Here is a 24,524-nt window from a genome sequence, read left to right on the forward strand (position 1 = left end):
GGGGGGTTAGGTTGATTGACCATGCTACATTGCCCCTTAGCCTCAGGGTGACTAACAGGGTAAATACATGGGGTTAGGGGGATAGGGCCTGGGTGGGATTGTTGTCAGTGCAGACTCTTTGGGCCAAATGGCCTTCTTCAGCCCTGTAGGAATTCTATGACATCAAAGCATGTCTCCTAAAGCTTCACAGAAAAGCATTAGAATGGATGTCATGCTTTGAGAACCAGAGAGAAATGACTTGAAGTTTTAATCGGCAGAGTTTAGAGCAGAGGGTGGTAGAGAAAAATGGATGATTTAATAGAAAGTTGAAGTTAGTAGGGTCAAGACAGCTGCAGACATTGCGATCAATTATTTTACTAAAATATTTTCAACATCTTTGCTTCTGTAAGGCATCTCATTAGAAATCATTTGAATTTAATTGCTTCAGCATTTGGTCAGGGTCAAGCAAATTATTTTCCATCTATTTTCAGATTGACAGCTGTAGGAAAGATTCTGAAAAAGACCCAGAAAATGGGTAATTGCTAGCCTTGAGCTACACAAAGTTGCGAAGTATCATTCACAAGTTAAAAACAGTAAAGTGCATGGTGCTTACGAAAATGCTGTCATCTGGTTGTTTGCAGAGTGGACAGGGTTGTGGGGGGAAAGTGTATGTATCAACGAAAGCTTTGCATTTGAAACTCAGTTTATGAAATCTCCTGAAGGGGAGTGCCTTCTAAAATCAACTGCAATACAGCCACTCAGATTCTGGGGATTGACATTGATTCCTTTTGCCCTTTGCGAATGTAAATGCCCAAAATTAGCCAGTCATTGGCACACTTACACAATCACAATGTTGGAAAAATGGATGCACATATATAAGTGATATATTATGATAAGCTTTATCTTGCTTCTGCAATCATCCTACATACACTTAAGCTTTTCTTATTGTACTTCTATGAGCTATCAAAACAGAAGCCATTCTATTTTTAGCATCTCCCATAACCCCCAACCTCTGCAACAAACCCATCCTGTCTCTGGATACATAAGCCAGCTTCTGCCACTCACCGACACACTGTAGGGATGGTGAAATCAACCTCTGCTGAAACCTTCTGAGGCTGCTTTAAAGCAGGAATAGCTGCTGGCTTTAGGGCATCAGAATTGGCCTCCTAAATAGCAGTCAGAATGCCCATCTGAGACCAGCTGTCTGTTAGTTACTGCTGACTTGCCTCACCTAGTTGCCCCTCAAAAAATGTGCAGTTTTCTAATACTGGGGCTGTATAGAAAATGAAGCTAGGAACACAATTCACAAATGTTTCCCATGAGAGACCTTAACATGCACCTATTACTAGAGGAAGTCACAGAAATTCCAGGGCAGCTTTGAGGGTATGGAGACCAGGGGAAGTAATTTCATTAGCCTGCAAAAATGGGCATGGGGATCATGATGCAGGATCAACCAATGCTTCCAATGTAGGCATTGTGACAATTTCATTCCGCTTTAAAACTGACATAATTGCAGTGTGTAACCAGCAGTAATTGCGCTATTAAATGGCTGCATGCCTAAGCAGAAGGCTTAAAACTGTTAGATGTTAGTACCAATTAATTTAAAAGGGAAATACAGCATGGCTGCAGCAGGTGTTGAAAGTCATTCTACAACTAATTTTAACAAGAATGGTACAACACGACAGGAGGCAGCTTCTAAACTTTTCCAACATTGGAATGGAGGTCTTTGCTGCGGACATACAGAAGAGTTGTTGTCTATCCTGGAGGCCCCAGACAAGCTGTTAGGACCAGATACCCACAGCAGTCAGTGCCGGGAGTCAAATGCCGCAAATCTGCACGCACTACTGCAAAATCCTCAACAGCCTGCATAAATAGTCAAGGTCAGTGAATGCATATCCAAATGCAGTATCCTAACACCACAACCAGATCACTCATCTACAAACAGTCTCTATCAATCAGGACGCTGAGCCAACATTCATAGCATTACCTTCCTCACACACATTTACCACTGCTGAAACCTCACCCACATCACACAGCTTGCACATGTTGCCAGCTGTTCAGTCATGACAGCCACATCTTGAAAACAGACTGTAACCCTAACCCTCACTGATACATTTCCTGCTCCTCTGCACAATGAAGTGGCTCACAACTGGAGCCAGCAGTTGTGGCACAAATGTAGGATCTTCCCAGGCTGGAAAGATGATCTTGCAGATTTTATATACATAATTACACTGTACAAGTATTTGCAGATATGTTCAGCACCATTCATGACTTCTCAGATAATAAAGGAGTCCATGTTCAAATGCAACAAGATCTAGACAATATCCAGGCTTGGGCTGACAAGCGGCAGGTAATATTCACGCCACACAATGCTAGGCCATGACCATCACCAATAAGAGACACTCTAACCACCGTCCTTTGACATTCAGAGGTATAACCATCACTGAATCTTCCAATGTCACCATCCTTGGGGTTACATTGATCTGATAATCAACTGAACTCACCACATAAACACAATGGCTACAAGAGCAGCACGGTAGCACGGTGGTTAGCACTGTTGCTTCACAGCTCCAGGGTCCTGGGTTCGATTCTCGGCTTGGGTCACTGTCTGTGTGGAGTTTGCACATTCTCCTTGTGTCTGCGTGGGTTTCCTCCAGGTACTTTGGTTTCCTCCCACAGTCCAAAGATGTGCGGGTTAGGTTGATTGGCCATGCTAAGAAATAGCCTCCTAGTGTCCAGGGTAGCGGAGGTTAGATAATGGGTATAATGTTTGGGATATGGGGGTAGGGCATGGGTGGGATTGTGTTTGGTGCAGACTCAATGGGCCGAAGGATTCTATGATTCTATGAAGAGCAGGTCAGAGGCTAGGAATACTGTGGCGAGCAACTCACCTCCTGACTCTCTAAAGCCTATCCACCATTTACAGGACACAAGTCAAGTGTGTGATGGAACACACCCCACTTGCCTGGATGGGTGCAGCTCCAACAGCACTCAAGAAGCTTACACTGTCCAGGACAAAGCAGCCTGCTAGATCCACAAACATCCACTCCCTCCACCACTGCCGCTCAGTAGCAGCAGTGTGTACTATTTACAAGGTGCACTGCAGCAATTCTCCAAACATCCTTAGACACCATCTTCCAAACCCATGGCCATTTCCATCTAGAAGGACAAGAGCAGCAGATACATGGGAGCATCACTATCTGCAAGTTCCCCTCCAAGCCACTCACCATCCTGACTCGGAAATATATTGCCGTTCCTTCGCAGCCACTGGGTCAAAATCCTGAAATACCCTCCCTAACGGCATTGTGTATCAACCCACAGCACACAGCAGTTAAAGAAAGCAAGTCACCACCAACTTCTCAAGGGCAATTAGGACTGGGTAATAAATGCTGGCCAGCCAGCGACGCCCACATCCCTCAAATGAATAAAAAAAAGGAAAAGTTCAACCAAATGAAGAAAATAATGTCAATAAAGAGTAATAGAACCCCAGGATCAGATTGTTTCCTTTCCAAGGTTTTAAAGGACATAAGTGAGAATATTGAAACTGCTCTATTTATAAAGTTCTCCCAGTTCAGGAACCTTTCCTTTCACTCAGAAAATCGTGCATGTCGCTCTGCTATTTAAAAAATGGTGAGAGAGAGAGTCTCAGGAATTCTAGACCAGTTAGCCTAATAGTTATTGTTCAGAAATGAGGGAAGGATAGCATGGTGGAAACATTACTGGACAAGTTCAAAGACCCAGACTAATTTTCCAGAGACAGGAAAGTTCAAATCCCACCAGATCATTTGGGAAATTTAAATGCAATGAATTAAATACATATAGAAAAAGCATGTTTCAGTAATGGTGATCATGAAGCAATGGAATTGTCATAAAAACCCACCTGGTTCATGAGAAGAAATTCTGCTGCCTTCACTGCTCTGGCCTATACACGAGTTCAGACCCACAGCAATGAGGGTAGTTCCTCTGAAATGGCCTAACAAGCCACTCAGTTAGTCTGAGCATCAGAAAGAGGTCATTTGGCCTATCATGTCTGCACCAGCCATCAAGCACCTATCTATTCTAATCCCATTTTCCAACACTTGGCCCAGAACCTTGAATGCTATGACATTTCATGTACTCATCTAAATACTTCTGAAATGTTGAGTGAGTCCCAGATTTCCATCACCCTCTGGATAAAAAGGTTTTCCTCGCCATCTCCTATAAACCTCCTGCCCCTTCATTTAAATCTATGACCCCCTGGTTATTGACTCTTCTGCTAAGGGAGAAAGCTCCTTCCTATCCATCCTATCTGTGTCCCTCATAATTTTAAACTCTGCAATCAGGTATCCCCTCAGCCTTCTCTTCACCAAGGAAAACAAGCATAGCCTATCCAGTCTCTCTTGATAGCTGAAACACTCCATCTCAGACAATATTCTGGTGAATCTCCTCTGCACATTCCATGGTGTAATCATATCCTCCTATTATGTGGCAAGCAGAACTGCAGACTGTAGTCCAGATGAGGCCTAACTATTATTTTCTTCAGCTCCATCAGAATATCCCTGCTCTTATATTCAGTGCCTCAGTTAACAAAGGCAAGTATATGCCCTTATGCCTTCTTAACCACCTTATCTACCTGTCCTGCTGCCTTCAATAATCTACGGACATACACACAAATGTCCGTCTGATCCCTTGTACCTTCTGGTATCTTGTCATTCATTGTATATTTCTTTGCCTTGTTAGTCCTCCTAAAATGCAATACCACACACTTTTCAGGGTTAAATTCCATTTGCCACTGTTCTACCTATCGAATCAGTCCATCTATATCATCCTATAACCTAAGCCTTCACTACTCACTATTTACCACACCAACAATTTTTTCACTAACAAGCTTACCTACCATACTTCGTACATTCTCATCCAGATCATTAACATATACTACAAACAATGAGGGACCCAATACCGATCGCTGCAGAGTACCATTGGACACAGGCTTCTAGTCACAAAAACAACCTTCGACCATCACCGTCTGCCTCCTGCCGCTAAGCCAATTTTGGATCCAATTTGTCAAATTGCCCTGGATCGCCATGGGCTGTTATCTACTTCAACAGCTTCCGATCTTATCAAAAGCCTTACTGAAATCCATATGGACTACATCAACTGCACAATCCTCATCTACACCCCTAGTTACCGCCTCGAAAAATTCAATCAAATTTGTAAGACATGATCTCCCTTGGAAAAAAAAACCATGCTGACTATCCTTGATTAATCCTCGCCTCCCCAAGTGGAGATTAATCCTGTCCCTCAGAATTTTTTCCAATAACACCTCGAAGAGCAAGGATTTCAGAAACATGGTAACCATGCCACCTGTAAACTTCATTTCAACTCGCTCAGCATCCTGATTTGGAATATATTATTGTTCCTTCACTGTTGCCTGGCCAAAGTTCAGGAACACTCTTCCTGACAGCACTGTGGATATGCCTACATCACATGAACTGCTGCAGTTCAAGATTTTTGTGGCCCCACCATTCTCCAGGGCAATTAGGGATGAGCAGTGACATATATCCCATGAACAAATACAGAAAACAAATTACTGGAATCAATAATTAAGGGTGGGGTGACTGAACACCTTGAAAATTTTCGGCTAGTCATGTTGAACCAGCAAGAAGTAGTAAAGGGTAGGTAATGCCCAACAAACTAATTAAATTGTCTGAACAGCTTGTTAATGGAGTGGACAGGAGAATGTCTATGGATGGTATTTGTATGAACTTCAGGAAAGCATTTGATAAAGCCCACTGTACAAGGCTGTTTAAATAAAATTGAAATGCCTGGAATTGCCGTGGGGCAGCACGGTGGCACAATAGTTAGCACTGCTGCCTCATAGCACCAGGGACCCAGATTCGATTCCTGGTTTGGGTTACAGTCTGTGTAACGTTTGCATGTTCTCCCCATGTCTGTGTGGGTTTCCTCCAGGTGCTCAGGTTTCCTCCCACAGTCTAAAAGATGTGCTGGTTAGTTGCATTGACCTGAACAGGTGCCAGAGTGTGGTGACTAAGGGAATTTCACAGTAACTTCGTTGCAGTGTTAATTAATGTAAGCCTTACTTGTGAATAATAAACAAACTTTAAACAATAATTATTGGTCTGGTTAGGAAATTGGATGAGTGGCAGGAAACAATGATTCGTGATAATGGGCAGTTTGTCTATAATTGGCAGGGTGGTGTTACCATTGCAAGCATCTATTTTGGGGCCTCAAATATTCACAGTATTAATGACTTGGTTAATGAGGAAAAATCCACATATTCAAGTTTACTGATGAGATAAAGATTGTAAGCCTTCTTAATCCATTTAAATAAATATTAGCATCTCTTATTGATAGTGTGTTGAGAAGTACAGGCTTTTAACCAGAGGTTTCATACCGTCATGGTGTACAGTGTATCCTTGGGAGAAAAATCTTCTGTTTAACAAAGTCTCCTGTTACATTTTTTGAGAAATGTCCGTTAGCTGTTGAAATAGGATAATTTTAATTTACAATTGTAGATTCTGACTATATTAAGCATCAGATTTATAGCTGAAGTTCCTTTTTTGATTTTTTCAATCCAAAACAATTGTTCAGGTAATTGAGTAACCTGAACAAACGGTTATTATCATTACCAGATTTAATTATTTTCCATTGATCACATACCGTAAGTGTGTTTTAATATAAAAATAGGGAAAATTAACCACAGCTGTAATTGGAAGCACTGTAGTGTAAATGGCCTACAACAATGGATTAAAGAAAGTGTTTTTAAAGTGTTAGACTGTAAGCCTGAGGAAAGAGAAATTATATCACAATGCTTAACCAAGCGAAATCTTTGCTTATGGTACACCAAGAGTGGAAGACACTATATGCAGAGAGGATATTTGGGACTTGTGGTTTGAGGGGAAACCACCATATAATTCATGAAAATCTTGAATATTAGTGAATTAGGTCAACTGGAATGCAAGTGATTGCAACAGTATATGTTTCTGTTACAATATTTCAAATGAGGAATTAATTCAGTAACAATTTAAGAATTTCCTGCTATTTATCTCTCAAGGCACAATGAAAAAGAAAAAGATTTACATCATGTTAACTGGTCTAGAATGTTTATCATTTGCATTGCCAGTTTGAGCCTGGAATTTGAAAGCCATAAAGCAGTTGTGAGAGGAACATTGGGACAAAGCCATGTGTTCCTATTTCCCTCAGGTTCTATCTCGTCCCTTCCACTAGCCTCCAAACCTATCTTCCCAGTAATTGAATATCAGCACGGCATTGCTCCATTCCTTTATTCCATATCAGTTAGCACAAACTTGTTTGTTGGCTTTATTCCTTCCCTATATTTCAATTCTGATCTGTTTCAGGCTCCCTTCTCCTCTGGCACCATTCCTCACTATTCCCTGTCCAGATTTTGTTCAGTTTCCTTGTCCAGTTCCCTGTTATGTTGTAATATAATCTGGTCTCTCTCGCCATCGATATTCACACTACTGACTATATGGCCTTTTGAAGTCATCTGACACTAGAACATTGCAAACATGAATTCTATCCCTCCTTCAATGAGAATAAAAACCAGTGAAATTTAACCATAAACTGCTGGACACATTTGAACAATTCATTGTATCACAAAATTCAAAGTATACAATGATACAATAGTCTATTTCTTCCATAGTAACATCTAATGCATTTCCACACTCTAAAATCATACTTTTGCCTTAACGAAAGAAAGTCCACTAAGACTTTTGTTTGCCAAAGATATATTTTTCTATCAACATATATATATATATTCTATGTTTTTCTAAATCCATTTGTTGAGAATAGCACAATGCTTATCCATTAAAAAATAGAGCAGAACATTTCCAGAAGCACAGTTTAATAACAAGTGCTTCAGGTCTAGAAAGCACTGCCTGCAAGTGTGGTGGGCACAGGTTCAATCGAGGCTTTCAAGAGGACATTAGTTGAATAGAAACAATGTGAAGGGGTACAGGAAAAAGGCAGGGCAATAGCACTAAGCCATGATGCTTATTGGGTGAGCTGATGCAGACACAGTGGACCAAGTGGCTTCCTTCTGCACAGTAACAATTCTGTGATTCTGCAATCTACCATATCCTGTCAAAGGTTAATGACATAATACTTTTCTTTTAGATTTTCCAGCAAATAGTCCTTCCCTCAAAAGGGTTTCTTTTGCTCCATCGTCATTGATCACTCTCAAAAGGCAAATTGGCCTGAACTGTATGAAATGCGATTGGTATTTTAATTGGAAGAAGTGTGTTGATGGTTTTACGTCTGACACCAATTGCTGCATGTGCTGCTTTTTCATGTGTGTAATATCAAATCAATGAGTCTGGAAATAGTCAAAAAATAGATGCCAAACAATAAGACAATTTTTCCAAGTCCACTGTTGTCTCAAGTATTGTGAATGTAGTGAACTGGAAGCATGCTGTGCAGGCAAATCCAGTTTGGAGTATGATTTTCCAATGGTTCATCATTGCCACCTTGTGATGTTGGAATGTTACACTGAGCTCAGTGAGAAATATGAGAATATATTTTGCTTTGCCATGTCCTTAAATACTTCTGCAATAAAAAAGGACAAGTCAAATCATTGACCCAGAAGAAAACCAGGGGTTTCTTGAGGGGCAACATAGGCACATGTGTTTGAGGGGCAGTGGAGGCATTTGTCTCTCTGTTACAACAGAACCAATTTCCTGTGTCAGCCAAACCTTTCAATGCCTTCTAACCTGTTGTGGCATGTCCACTACACTGCTCACAAGCACAATCTATACTTCGTCTGCCATCTAATGGACTAGTGCTAGTTTCTGCCTTGTTTGTTTTTTTAATTTAATTTTTATGTGATATAACAATTACATGGCAGAAAAATTATTACTTCCTCTTAGAAGCCTCTTTATTTATTAAAAAAATTAAAGCTTACTGAGTTGCATTAGTGATCTTACTTAAAACTGAAATTTTAACTATTTTTAAATATGAACTTGTCTAAAAGTAATGTTAAGCTGAGGAAGAAAATTCCACTTGATGGCTGCCTTCACGGATGAAAAACTGTTGGGAAATTATGTTGGAGTGAAAAGGCTGAATAGGTCAGTTTGTACTAAAAGCATCACCTGCAAGTGGTAGAACCGTGCATTTCAATGCAGATTATATAGCTTCCAGAGTTTCCATGTTTCCCAACGCTTTTTTTATCAATACATGTTGTGTGGAATATTTCAAAAAAGATGGAGAAGTGTTGGGTTCAGACTGAAAACCAGCGTGTTTCTCTCTAGGCAGGTTTTCTCACCAGATCTTCTGACACTTTGTCCAAAAAGAAATCGGGGGACGTTGTTTTGCGCTGTCATTCTTGTGGGGCAGGGCCTGACAGAGCTGGCACACTTGGCTCCACAGAGATCAGAGTGCTCTTTGATTACAAAGTAAAGCTAAAGGCCCTCCTCTTTCCCCTCCCCCCCCCAGTGGAAATCAGGACCCCTGGCAAGCAAAAAGAACACTCGCCAACCCTCAAATGCAAAGGGGCAACTTCCCTGCCACCACTGACTGATCAGATCAGGGGACGCCCCCCCCCCCCCTTCTTCATCTCCCTGCCGGCATTGGGACAGCCTCTTTGCCTACCCCACATCCACAGTCTAAACCATCCCCAACCCCACCAGACATCAGGCTGCCCACACACATAGAGAACATGCGCCTCCACCCAATGGGGCTACCCAATGGATTTGCCTTGTCTCTCACCACATGGAGGCTATAATTACCTTCATTTCTGCATTTTTAAAAACCAGTAGTGGTTCCCGCTGGCGTGAGATCATGCTGGCAGGGTGGGGGAGCATTTAACGTGGCTGGAAGCAATGGCATTAAGGCATGTAATGACTTTAAATTAATTCAGTTTCATGGATTCAGGTCCATGCCTTTCTAGAAGCAATGACATTAAGGCAAATAATGAGTTTAAATTAATTCAGTTTCATGGAAATCAGGTCCATGCCTTTCTGGACATGAACCTGATTATGTTGCAGGCAGGGGCGGGCAGGGAAGATGTCAAACCAAGATCTGGCCACTGCAAACCGTGTTATGGTCCTCTGGTGAGACTTAGCGGCCATAATGGGATTTGGACCTCCAGTGAACGTGTTTTAGGTTGATGAAAATAATTTCAGTCCAGTTACAAAGGCCAATCTTTCAAACCAATGCAGTTTTGAATTTGAAAATTTGGAAGTTATTATACATGGCATATATACTTTTAAGAAATACACCATTTCTTTTAACTTGTCATCCAAGTCTGATAGCTATCTGTAAATCATCTGTCTGTCTATAATTGTTTCTTTGCATTATCTTCCATGTGTTGATGAAAGATATATGTCATTTTCTTTTCTTTTCCTTTCCCCCTTTTTGTAGAGCTAATTGAGTCTACTAGTTTTACTAGTCCTTCTAATCCTCCCCTAACCACAGGTCAGTATGCCCGCATGCATTTAGCCAGACTCTCTTAATACTTTATTATGGAAACTGAGAGAAAACTTGGGATTTTATACTTAAATTATGCAATGGAGTACCTTTTCTTTGATGTTCCTGAAATTTTGACGGAAGCTGTAAACTGTTTGATAATCCCGTGCATTTAGGGGTGATTAGATAATGAAATTCTGAAGGCTGTTTATGATATGCTTTTTTTGCTAATCATCATCTTTGTCACCTAATTAATTCTCACAGTTATGTACTGGATTACCAACAGTGCCTGCTCCAGGGTGATTTCAGTTGAGCGCAATTATTCACACCAGACCTTAATACTGAGTTAGTGATGCAGTTATTCCAGAGTGCTGACCTGCACGTACACCTAGAAACTCAATTTGACTAGAGACTTGTGGCATGGTGGCTCAGTGATCAGCTTTGCTGCCTCACAGCATCAGGGATTCAGGTTCGATTCCTGGCTTGAGTCACTGTCTGTGTGGAATTTGCACGTTTTCCCCTTGTCTGCGTGGGTTTCCCCTGGATGCTCCGGTTTCCTCCCACAGTCAAAGGTGTGCAGGCTGGGTGCATTGGTCATGCTAAATTCTTCCTCAGTGTACCGAAACAGGCGGCAGAGTGTGGCAATTAGGAGATTTTCACAGTAACTTCATTGCGGTGTTAATGTAAGCCTACTTGTGACTAACAAATAAACTTTTTGAAAATAACTTCAGTAGAATTTATGTACTTAGGATCATTTCAGCAATAAAGGTGCAATAAGGATATCTCTGTTAAATATTGAGGCAATGCAAACTATAATTTTATTGTTTCGGATTTGAAAATATCTACTTCATGGATAACGCCATTAATTATACAAAACCACTTATCTGATAACTTGCACAAAAACAAAATCAATTATTTTACAATAGTTTTTGAAACTGAGTGACTGAAGCACCATGTTTGGTTGCTGATATCATAGGTGTGGTTTTACACAGCATATCAAGACCATTTTCCAATGCTGAGTAAGCAGATAGTAATCTGAAAATGAAAGCACCATCGGTCTCTGTGGTGGAATATTTTCATCATCCTGATTAGGGCCTCAATAGATGTGAATACCTTTGAATGTGTGAATTCTTTTGAAGTTTAACTGATGTGAGTCATTTCAGCTCACCTCAGCTCTATTTAAGAAAGGGTCTTGCAAGCGTACTCAAGTGAGAGTGAGTGTGGACATCAGGAATTTGGCGCTGAGTGGGAATTCAGCGCAGGAGAAAAAGAGATGCTTTTTGCTTTTTCTCCTCGCTTTCTAACTTGTAAATATTCGGAGAGTGGTCTTGCCCTGCTGCAGTAGTAGAGGCCACAAGGGAAGAGAGAGTTGATTGGTAAGTAGTGGGTAAGGTCAGGTAAGTATTTAAAAGTTGTATCACTTTTAGGTTCAGAGATCATTTTTTATGTAGTTTGTATGGGTATATTCGGTAGTAACGAGGACCAGAAAGAACACCCAAATTTGTTGCATCACAGATGGTTCCACTGCAGAGGGAAAGAGTAAAAAGTGTGAGAATGCTTATAGTTATAGGGGATTCAATTGTAAGGGGAACAGATAGATGTTTCTGTGGCTGCAAATGAGACTCCAGAATGCTATCTTGCCTCCCTGGTGATAGGGTCAAGGAAATCTCGACGCAGTTATAGGACTTTCTGGAAGGAGAGGTTGATCAGCCAGTAGTCATGGTACATTTCAGTACCAATGATATCAGTTTAAAATAAGGATGATGTCCTAAAAGCAGAATACAGGAAGTTAGGAAGAAAGTTGAGAAGTCGGACCTCAAAGGCAGTGATCTCAAGATTACCACCTCAACCACTCTCTGAGCAAAGAATCTACCTCAGACATCACTCCTATATCTCCCTCCATGTACCTTATAGTTATGCCCCTTAGTAACAGCCACATCCACCTGAGGAAATAGTCTGTGCAGTCCCCTACAGTCAAGAACAGGAGAATTTATAATGTGGAGCAAAGAAAATGGTTGACCAGCTGAATATATACTTTGGTTCTATCTTCACGAAGGAGGACACAAATAAGGTACCAGAAATGTCAGGGAACACAGGGTTTAGTGAGCGGGAGGAACTGAAGAAGATTAGTATTAGTAGAATAATGGTATTGGGGGAAAATAATGGGATTGAAAGCTGATAATCTACATCCCAGAGTACATAAGGAAGTGGCTGCAAAATAGTGGATGCATTGGTGGTCATCATCCAAGATTTTATAGAATCTGGACCAGTTCCTACCGATCGGAGGATAGCTAATGAAACCCCACTATTAAAAAGGGAGATAGAGAGAAAACAGCGAATTATGGACAGTGAGCCTTATGTCAGTATTGCGAAAAATTCTAGAATCCTTTATCAAAGATTTTAAAGCAAACACTTGGACAACAGTGGTAGGATTGGACAGAGTCAGCATGGATTTATGAAAGGGAAATCATGCTTGGCAAATCTACTGGAATTCTTTGAGGATATAACTGGTAGAGTTGATGAGGGGGAGCCAGCAGCCTCATGGAGGGGATGGGGAGGGAGGGACACCCCAATTGAGACAGCGAACTTAAAGAACAAAGGGCCTCACAGGAAGCCAACTTGTGCCTTTTCTTCCGTCTCCCATCCCTACACCCAGCAAGTCCTCCTTGTGATCCACCCGCACTTTCACCTCTGTCTGATGAAATCTACACAGTCAACCTCACTGTAGCAGCAGGAGTTGCTCCCGCTCCAGGTGGCACTGCCGGTACTAGAAAACTGCTGTCCTCTGGTTGCTCTCGGAGGCAATTATCATCCCGCTGGTACCTCAGTTGGATGGAAGGCCCACAGGTAATTGCCTGATTGGAATGAAATTGCTTTAAGCCTACCGCAAAGCAGTAGCACAGGGTTCCCAGTCGTTCCCCAACTGGGGGACAAGACCCCACTCACCCACAACAAATATTGGTCTTGATCTCATTTGTTTTTGGATTACTCTTGGTAAATGGGTGTGAGCACAGAATTTCTATAACTGCAAAAAGGTAATTGAGCTCAGTCTGTTTCTTAATGACAGATCAAACAAAGCCACCTGTCTGTTCTTTCTGAAAATACATCAAAGGATCTCTTCATCCATTTATATTGTCCACCTCAAAAGCCTTCCCTAGTAATTTACTTCACAAGCGTGTTGTTGTTTGGGTCAAAGGTTAGTACCTGGCCACCTTTCGCCTTCCTCTCTAATTATAAATTGCATTTTCTGGACAAGAACTCTCACATCATTAGGAGCAATTTACCTGCATCAACGTTGCCATTTACTTTGAATTATGAACTCAGAAGATTGAGATTAAAGAGCAGTTTGGGCAGTCATTATTCAGTTACTTGCAGCCTTTCATGAATTCCACTTAAAAATGGTTTTATATTGCCCAATTCGCTAAAAAACATTTCCTTTACAGCTTTACAATTAACTGTGCAATCGGATGTGAGCAATGTGTCAAACTATTCATGTGGCAGTGCATGTGAAGCTATTAAAATCTTGTGGAAAGTACAGTTCTGTTAAATTTAAGTTGGCTGCTGCCTATAGGCTCAGTGAGTAAATGCCGCACGTGGGTGGTTTGTGAGCCACAGCTTTGATCCCTACATTCTTCTGGTTTATGTAATGTTCATCCAAGATAGTTGTGAAATTGCTGTAGTTGACATTAATGCCCTGGGCTAAAGAGGAATAAAGTATGGCAGTGTTCCTGCTCTGCAAATTCTTCCTCAAAATGCCCTAAATTATCATAATGTGTGAATGTCAGTTGAAGTGGAAAGTGGGCTTGACCACCTATTCTGTCAAGGCCCAGACATGAGTGGGGGATGTTTTGGTGCGATTCCAGTGAACTTTCAAGACCAAAATAGGAGAGTTTTATTCCCAGTTATTATTTTTGTGAGCACAAAACTTATCAGTAAATTTTAATTTAAAAATGCCACTTGGTATGCTAAATTCTTGTTATTACAGAATATAATTTAATTCCCTCTGCCTGCAGTCTTATTTGCTTTGGTATGACATTATTGTAAATTATTTAATTTTTGTTAAACCGCTGACTAAAATCATTTTACTGTAGAGAGGCTTTAAACTAAAGGGCAGGATCTTTTGGATGTCACCTTTTCACTTAAAGGCATAGCGGGGAATATATCCCTGCTGATACTGGATATCCCGCAGCCATTAAATGTTGACAGGGCATTAATTGCCTAAGGGAGAGACTTCTGCTCCCATCTAGGGAGGAAGTCCTGCAATAGAGTGCTGCCAGCCAATCAGATTGCCGGTGCCTCTGTAGCCCCAGCAATGGCCACTGCAGACAGTCCCCGAAGAATCGGAGCTAATGGAGATCAGACTGAAGGTAAGTCCAGGCTATCCGCGGGGCTTGGTTGGCAGACTCCTGATAGGGATAGGGGGCCAAGTTTAAGAGGCTGGAGGGATAAAGGGGGGAAATACATAAGTAGGAAGTCTTGCATAACATTGTACATAGCATTGGTGCGACCACACCTAGAATGCTGATTACAGCTTTGGTCACAAAGACATACAATAGAAGCAGTTCAGAGAAGATTCATTTGGCTAATTCTTGGGATGAAGGGTTTGTTCAATGAGGAAACGTTGGGCCTATACTCATTAGAATTTAAAAGAATGAGAGTTGATTTCATTGAAACATAAACAATTCTGAGGGAACTTGATAGAGTAAATGTAGTGAGGATGTGTGCCCTCACGGGGGAATCTAAACCAGGGGTTACAGTTTCAAAATGCAAGGTCTTCCATTTAAGACAGAGATGAAGAGGAATTTATTTTCTCAGAGTTGTTAGAGTTTAGAGTTCTCTTCACAGTGGAGCTGAGTCATTGAATATGTTCAAGGCTGAGTTAGAGAGATTTTCGGATTGACAGGGAAGTCAAAGGTTATGGGAGACAAGGAGGAAAGTGAAATTAATGCTAAAACCAGATCAGCTATGGTAGTGAATGGCTGAATGGCCTGCTCCCGATCTTTTTTATGTTCACATGTCTTTATATGCTTCAAAACTGTGTTTTTTTTAACTATGTAGTGACTTATCATTTATCTTACTTTCATAGTGCAAAGCACAGAGCATTATTGGACCACCGGCAGTGCTGAAGTTATTTTATCCTGGTGGTGCCTGGTGATGGCATTATCCTGTCTGGTCAGCACATACTAGCAGAGGGGAAAATGTGCAAGCCGCAGTGAACAAAAAGAACCACAAAGAAGTTGAAGAATCTCTTCCAAGTGCTGGGAACTGGATACAATCTGGTACAGTTCATTCACGGAAAAGTGTGAGAATCAACCAGCAGTACAAACACAGGGATGTGAACCTTTCCTAGGATTAATGATTCTGTAAATGTATAAACTATATTCTTTTCAGGTTGTCATCAAGTTCTAACACTGAACTCATTGTCCTTTATCATGCTTTGTAGGCTGTGGAAATTACTTTTTGAGAACATATATTGTAATATCCTGCATATAAGCTGCAATGCTTCACAGACTAGGTTAACCCTATCCACTGTGCTGAATACATGCAAGAAAGATATGGCACTTGCATGAGATTTCACCACCTATAATATGATTTAACCTTCATTATTGTGTCGTAGGGTCACAGAGCATTCAGCGAAAATGGACCTTTTGTGTCTAGTTCTGACGTTTTAATAGAAATGTTAAAAAAAACTAAATCAAGGAAGCCCATTTGTACAATTGAATAAACTGACAACAAGAAAAGCATCCACTTCAAATAACCATTTGTCAAAATATTAGAACGAATGCCACAGGAATACCTTTTAACACGCTTCGATTTTCTTTTAAAATCCCATGCAGTTGTGGAATAATTTATCTGGAGAAAATTAGAAAGAATAGGTCAGTCGTCTGTCATGCTTCTATTTTTCCCTTTTACTTCACTCCCACACATACACTTAAAGTGACATTTCAGATCAGGAGATCTCATTTAAATCATTTTTCTATGATTATTTTGTTCCAAAAGATTTCTGTCCTCTCCTATTGTAAATAGAAAATAAAACCTGAAAATACTAGAAATATGAAATAACACAATCATTTTTTGGAAATAAACAACATGTGAAAAAGGGGGAAGGCAAGTTAACATTTTAGCTGGGAACCTCCAAATAAGAACTGTTCTATTCTAATGGAAAATCCATTCCCAAACTTTATTTTTTAACTGGTGACAATCATTGACTATTCATTTCATTGTCGAATAAACTGACATAAAGGCATGATTATTTTTTCACTCTTGTGTATTTGATGGTTAGGTGTTTATATCCCCAGTTTAGTATACAAATGGGCTCATCCTGGCTGGCTGACTTTGTGACTTCACTACCCACTGCTTCTTTCACGCCATTTCCACCTAAAAGGCTGTGTGACTTACATGAAGCTGCAGCACATAACAACCACACTTGTTTATATATGGAAGATAACAAGAAAATATTGTGGTTACTTTTAAATTCTAGCTCATCCTGAGACCAGGAGACAGTAAGGATGGAAACCTCCAATTTACATGTTGCAAGAACTCTACCATTCACTTGTTTGACCAGATGGCTGTGCATCAAGTTGCAACAAAATGAAAAAGTCATATCTAGGTTTCAATGCTTCAAAAAACAATCTGTGCCAAACCTTGTAGCCTTTCCACATGCAAAATACAACTTCAATAGTAATGGTGTTCTTGGCAGGATCTATGTTCAATTAGCATCTTCAGCACAGAAGCACGCAACATATTAAGATATTAATTTACTCCAACAAAATTTTTGTCTGCAAAAAACCTGGAATAAGGAGGAAATAAAATCAATTGTTGTTATTAAAGAACAAAAACAACTAATAGTTATACAATTGTACAAGGTTTGTAAGATTAGGGTTTACAGGAGCTAGAACAGCAAAGTGATGTTCAGTAAGGAATACCTTTATAAAATATCTGCAATTACAGTCTTGATTTATTAAAGTGGAACTGTCTTTGTTCAAATGTTTAAACTCTATTATTTGGATTTGCTTAACAAGTATTGTGACAGGATGCTGCAGTTCACTACAAATAGTATCATTTATCTGTAGTGCCATCGTGAAGAAAATGATATGCTGATATTCTTCCCCAATCCAATGATCAGACCATCTCTTTAGTGTATTAACTTAATGAAGGAATGTTTGGCAAACTCGTGGAGGAGGGAGTAAAACCAAAAAGCTGTGCATCATTTTCAATCATGGTGACCTCAAGTGCAAGCAGTGATACATTTCTCTAATGCAGTTTATATAAAGGCATGTGTTCGGCAATTTTGTTTTAGTTAAAAACACTTTCTTGTGAAGATTGTAACCCTTTATATATGTGTATGTGTTATGGTTCTACATGATGAATTTAGTTGACTAACTGTAATGGTGCAAATGGTAAAATAGAACAAAGGTGTGCAGCAAATCAAATACACATTTTTTTCTGGGAAAAATCCTTCAGTCATCCCAGATATGATATCAACTTTAAACTTTAAGGAGATACTCAGTGCTCCCCCGAGGATTTGAAAAGCTGAATGTGAGAAATATTCATACCAGATTCACGCAAATTATGAAAAATATACAACAATTCAGTTGTCTTTCCAAAACTCAACAATACATCTATGTTTTAAATAATACATTTATGATTTTTAAATAAAGCAGGAATAGATCAGGGAATCACAAATAAAATGCAGTGAAGTGATTAACTAGTATTTGTCTACTAATATATTTAAAAAATCACTTTAGGTCAATATATTTTAGTAATGAACCAATACTGATTGATGATTCCCTTTAATCACTGCAAATAAAATAAGTTATATATCTGTAATCTTTAATATTTCACCTTAACAGTATACAGCTCAAGTTTGGAAAGATGACAGTTCTACTTGTACAACTGGGTACATGTCATTGTTGAGTGAGCCAGGTATGAATATTTTATGAGTCGAGCGTAACACTTTACTAACATCCTAGTGAAATCATTTGGCATCCCTGAAATCTAAAGCTTTTGTCATATCTGGACCAATTGGAGATTTTCTTTTTCAGAAAACAATGTTTTTGTTAATATTTTTGGGAGATTACATGACAATGTCTTGAGTTCTGCTGCCTGCCTGGGCTGCCTGTAGTGATTTGTGATGTGGAAAATAATGTTTACAACAATAAGGCAGATTTTACATTCTTAATGAAATTTCATCAGTGTTATTAAGTCTCCTTCTCTTGTGAGATTCTCCAGTTACAATCCACCCACTTTAATATGTAAAGTGTTTACAGAAAATGTGTCCTGTGCAACAAAAATAGAGCGGAAAAAAGCTAACATATGTAACAAGATGGTGAGTAAAATAGTACAGTGACTTATTTGTTTGCTTGCCAAATGGATTTTATGGTAATAGAATAAAACATTGACAAATACAGTAGCACTGATTTTCGGAATATTCTGCTCCAATAATTTTGTATTAAGTTTTGAATTTAACACTAGAGAATTATTGATGCTACAATAAACGTAACTGGTCTGTAGTCAACCTTGTCCACTATAGATCTGAATCTGAGGTCTTTGTTTTGATCCCTTAGCTTTGCTCCATTAGGTTTGCTCAACTGGAGCTATAATAGAGACATTACAATTGGTTTCTGCATCCTTAATTTAGGCAGGGTAAGAAGCAGCTATAGTTCTTGATTATTCTCCTGTGATTCCTGCTGTAAAGTACTCTTCTGTGGATAGTGGATGTGGAGAAGATCAGTGTTTGATCTCATGTATCCCATGAACCATTAGCACACTAATGCTGTCATAATTTATGCGAGCCTGGCCACTTAAGGAAGGAGGCTACAGTACCATTAGAATTGTAACCTGCTGTGGGGTCTTTATGTAAAACAAATGATATCCAGTCAGTAGGCACTTTCATATCTCCTGAATTTATTTCCATTGAAGTCTTACTATCACCTGCTTTACACTTAGATCTAACCCTACGAATTAGTGCCTTCTGGAGGGAGGAAGTGTAGCTGTGGACTGGCAGGTTTGTAGTGTACTTTGGTTGTTTAGTTGAAGCAGCCTATCCAACCAGTGTTGGTATTATATAATTTAATTTCCAGAATCTCTTTGCTCTTCTCACAGGAGCATTGGTACTTAACTACATGAGTTAGAATTTGTACCAGAAATGGTAAAATGTTATAAGACAGTTGTGTCCAATACTTATGGCATTAAATACACATTTTAGACAGTGTTGTTAAGAATCTATCATGTTTATGGATAGGTAGAGCAGTAAGCTGTTGAGAGGATTTAATGAGTCTACAAAGGAATATAGATGGGTTAAATGAGTGGGTAAAAATTTGGCAGATGGAGTATAATAATGAAAATAGAAAAATGGCATACTATTTAAAACGAAGAAAGACTGCAGAACTCTGCAGTACAGAGGGACCTGGGTGTCCTGGTACATGAATCACTTAAAGTTAGTATGCAGGCACAGCAAGTGATGAGGAAGGCAAATGGAATGTTGTTGATTATTGTGAGGGGGTGGGATACAACAGTGGGAAAGGTTTGCTGCAGTTGTGCAGGCACTGGTGAGACCACATCTCAAATGCTGTGTACAGTTTTGGTCTCCATCTTTGCACTGTTCCTAATGCAATTAAGTATATAAATATATATATATATATGATTGCATTAGAAACAGTGCAAAGATGGTACACTCAACTGATTCTTGGAATTCAAATTGGGCCTATGTCCATTAGCATTTAGAAGAATGAGGGGTGATCTTTTTGAAACATACAAGATCCTGAGGGGAGCTCACAGGGTGGGCGCTGGTGTTTCCCCTTGGGGGAGGAACTAGAACTAGGAGACACAGTTTAAAAATAAGGGCTCTCCCATTTAAGACAGAGATGAGGAACAATGTTTTCTTTCAAGAGGGTTATGAGCCTACGGAGGCAGGATCATTGAATATTTTTAAGGCAGAATTAGAAAGGTGCTTGATTGGGAATCAAAGGGTATCGGGGTAGGAGGAGAGTGAAGTTGAGTTCTCAATCAGCCATGATCCAATAAAATGGTAGAGCAGGCTTGAAGGGTCAAATGGCCTATTTTGTCTCTTGCTCTTAATTTGTATATTTTTATTTATATTCATACTGTTACATTTGACTTCGCTTATTTTTACTTGTTTCAAATGATTAATTGGAACTTACATAATTGTGAAAAGAACGTCCATGGTTATCAATAATCTAAAGTATATTATTAACCAGAATAACTTCTGCAAATACTGATCAGTTGTAACATTAAGGATAGAATTGCAACAACATACTGGTTAACAATGTGCCAAGTTTGAGATTTGCCTGAGATCTGAGCTAGTGTGTTCATAGGAGGAGGAAAGTATAACTTCCATCTCTTGCCAGTAAAAGGTCCCAATTTATAACCAAGGCAATTATAATGGAATATAAAGCAGCCTATGCCAATCTATTTAGTTCCAGTATCCTCACTGAATAGCTTGGAGATGCAATGGGGGAGCTAAGAAGGTCCTACATGCTTATATAGTTCCCAATCTTTCAAAAAGTGACCCCAAGCCCGGAGAATTTGTTCAGATGAAGATGCATGAATTGCATTGTTACATAAGAACATAAGAATTAAGAGCAGGAGTAGGCCCTCTGGCCCCTCAAGCCTGCTCCACTTTTCAATAAGATCATGGCTGATCTTTTCGTGGACACTCCATTTATCTGGTCACTCACCATAACCCTTAATTCCTTTATTGTTCAAAAATTTATCTTTCCTTGCCTAAAAACATTCAATGAGGTAGTCTCAACTGCTTCACTGGGCAGGGAATTCCACAGATTCACAACCCTTCTGGTGAAGAAGTTCCTTCTCAACTCAGTCCTAAATCTGCTTCCCCTTATTTTGAGGTCATGTCCCCTAGTTCTCATTTCACCTGCCAAATCAATTTTGTTGATTAGACTATTGTCACAACTTGGAGATACAGTCTGTTCCAGTTAGTCATTTCAGCTTGAATCATGTGTTAAAAATTACAAGCTCTACAAATAACCTGGCAATCTGAAAAATGATGCAGTCAGTTTCATTCAGCATTGACTCTAGCTCCAGCTGCAGCACACTTATTGCTGTTTCTTGCAACTAGGTAGATGGCAGCAGGTAGATGAGATGGAGCTTGATCTTTTATTTGTCCATCAATTCTTACGTTTCTGAGAACAGGCTACTTTAAATGTTTGCTGTTAAATTAACTTACCCACAATTTGGGATAACATTAATACAAATACACTAATTCCTCATCTACCACACTAAAATAAATCTTCCATGATCATTAACATCCCAATAACTTGGGATCTACACTTGTAGCACCATAAAAAGTATCAACTTCAAATTAAAATTGATCCTGAATACTCTCATAGATTCCAGTTTATAAAACTGATGAACAGATTGGTTGAAGTTTTTACCTTGTATACTCAAAAAGCCCAGTGCTGCTATTATATAGGGAGCAATATGAGGATTATTCCATAGCAGTATTTTAAATGAAAGGCTTAGATTAATGTGAAAGAAACTACAGATATCCCTGAGATTCTTTAGAATGAGCTTAGTTAGTAGTCTGAGCAGTTACATGGCAAACTGCCTTTTGAACAGCATGGTTTCAAGTTTGATCAGCTGGTATGAATTGAGTTAACTGATATTATCTGTTAGCAAAGGCTTATTTACGGCCTTAGTACCATTATTCTGGCAAGGAGCAAATCCTTCACTGCTACAGGGTCAAAATACTGGAACACCATTTTTAATAGCACAGTGAGAGCACCTTCACACACATGGCAGTGATTAAAAAAGTGGCTCACCACAAGGACAATTAGAGATAGGAAATAAATGTTTATCTTGCTAGCAATGGCTAAATCCATAGAGGGAAAAAAATGAAATCCCCAAGACTTCTGCTCCAAATCACTCCAGCATCCACTCTCAGAAGAGGGCAAGAATTATAGACATTGCCTGAAGACAGGATTAGTCTCAGTTTTGATTATCCAGTTGATTGAGTAACCTACAGATACGTACCAAGTAGACTGATTAAGAGCATTAGCTACTTGAACAAGGTGCCTTACTGTGCAAATGGAACATTACAGTATGGATATGGCAAGTTACATCATCCTTGGCAAGCTGGGATATGCACCTTTACCTTGGCTGGATACTTTCAATGGGTCAAATTTTGCATCATGGTGAGGATGATCTGATGCTGATGTGATTTATGGTCTTACTTGACTCTCAGCCTGGGAAGAGAACAGTTATGGAACCACGGGCAAGCAGACTGAAAATATTTCTTTCCTTCTAGTGTTTGCAGGCAATACTTCTGGAATCTCCCGTCCCCCAACCAAATATGACAATCCACCCATCCCCAATTTAAAAAGGAGAAAGGATTGCAATGACCTGTTCACTGAACATTGTCCTGGGGTCTTGATTAACTTAGAAAAGCAGAGGTAGGAAGCACAGCACTTAATGCACCATGGCCGGAGAGTGCAGCAAAATAGCTATTCTTCCCCCACCCAGAGACTGGAGTCACTGTCAGAGATCAAATATATACTTAGACTTTGCTTCACCAAAGAAGCTGCAGTCTACCTGCTGTCAGTGAGAATGTCCAGATACTACAAACTCAGACTTCATTCAGGTATTGCTATAATACACAGAGCTCCCAGTTAATAGTTGAAGATAAAAGTTCTTCATCTTGGAGGGCAGCAAGTGTGACCACTCTTGATTATCTTTCTTTGTTCAGGCTATGGCAGTGTGGAATTCGTTGTGGACGCAATAGCTCACGATTATTTATTGAATAATTCCATCTGTATGGAATTATACATTTTTTTCTAATTATCAGCATTTCACTATTATTTGTTTGGTTGTTTCAAATGCAACTAGTAAAAGTAGGGGAGAATTTTTGGGAGGGTCAAGAGATTCTCAGTTGAACTGAATCTAGAACATCTTTTATACATTAAATAATCTGGCACTTTAAACACGCTTCTTCGCGATGATGCCCTGATACTTTGTAGTTGGGCCTTAGCAACTGACAATCAATTGGCTTGCTGCTATGCTGCCTTGTATAGTGTGGTTCGATGATATCAAAATCACTGACTGACTCGTTTTATGGCACAACATCGTTCTCCATTCCACGACATCAGAGCCCACAACATGCAGTCTGGCATAGATATTTATTGTGTTAGTTATGGAAAATTGCAACTCTTTTGCAAGTCAGTTCTTCCTCCTCCAAAATCTATCTTGCAGACTAATAATGATTGATATTGTATTAATGACGGTTATTCCCCAGTTGCATACATTGAGATTGAAAGGAAAATCTTTGTAGATCACTAAAGTTGGAGAACTTGAGGAAGAAGAAGCAAATCCTAATAGCAGTACTGGTTTTTGCTGATCTCTGGCCTTGAAGCTGCAGTTGTTTGAATACTCCTGCAATCCAACCTTGACTGATGGTGTGAATGTATATGACTGCAGGATGTAAGAGTTGCATGTGAAATTAGTTTTGATGATCCTGTTCCAGTGTATGTGGGGCCACAAAATAAAACTGCATGTAATTTCATTACTAAACAGACAATCTTACTCTGTCAGTGGAATTGTTTCAACTCAGAATGGCTAACCGAGTAAGAGACAGTGGGCAAAGGATGGGGGGTTGCGATGCTGCAGCAGATCTCAATCTATCGCAGGAGAGATGCTTTTCTATGGATCATAATGTCTTTAACATCCCAGATCTCCGAAATGAAAAATAGTTTCCAATATCTTGCAGAAGTACCATAAAAGTTCACACAAAAACTAAAGGAATAACGATTTGACCATAAACAACAATTACCCAGGTGTGCCCATTAAATTAAAAAGAAACAGTTTAGTTACATCTGTTGAAATTGGAAAATGCAAGAAAATGAGCCCAAACCTGCTTAACACATTGGTGTCTTAGTTGTCTCATTTTGGCTCTATTATTTGTTAACTTTTACAGATTATGTTTTACAGAAGAGTCTTTTAGTTCAACAGATTTAAATATCCTGATAGTTTCTTTCAATTATAGTCGATTAAGCTGCTTCTATTTAGCAGACTATCTATTATTTTGTAAGTTTACTGTACTTTTTTGGAGAGGTTTCTAGCTGTGTCCTTAATACAAACCATGTTGT

At 39.5% G+C, this 24,524-nt stretch overlaps 1 protein-coding gene across 1 annotated transcript in view; it reads left to right on the forward strand.

The window, feature by feature from the left end:
* Positions 1 to 19,212, forward strand: part of negr1 (neuronal growth regulator 1) — a 518,020-nt gene extending 498,808 nt beyond the window's left edge. The window contains exon 7 of the mRNA XM_080195565.1: positions 15,488 to 19,212. Within this exon, the coding sequence (XP_080051691.1) occupies positions 15,488 to 15,588 (101 nt within the window). The 3' untranslated portion in view covers positions 15,589 to 19,212. The remainder of the gene's footprint in view (positions 1 to 15,487) is intronic.
* The last annotated feature ends 5,312 nt before the right edge of the window (positions 19,213 to 24,524 follow it).

This window comes from Carcharhinus amblyrhynchos, chromosome 9 (genome assembly GCF_965287045.1).
Source record: "Carcharhinus amblyrhynchos chromosome 9, sCarAmb.v2.hapA, whole genome shotgun sequence".
NCBI classification, from domain to species: domain Eukaryota; kingdom Metazoa; phylum Chordata; class Chondrichthyes; order Carcharhiniformes; family Carcharhinidae; genus Carcharhinus; species Carcharhinus amblyrhynchos.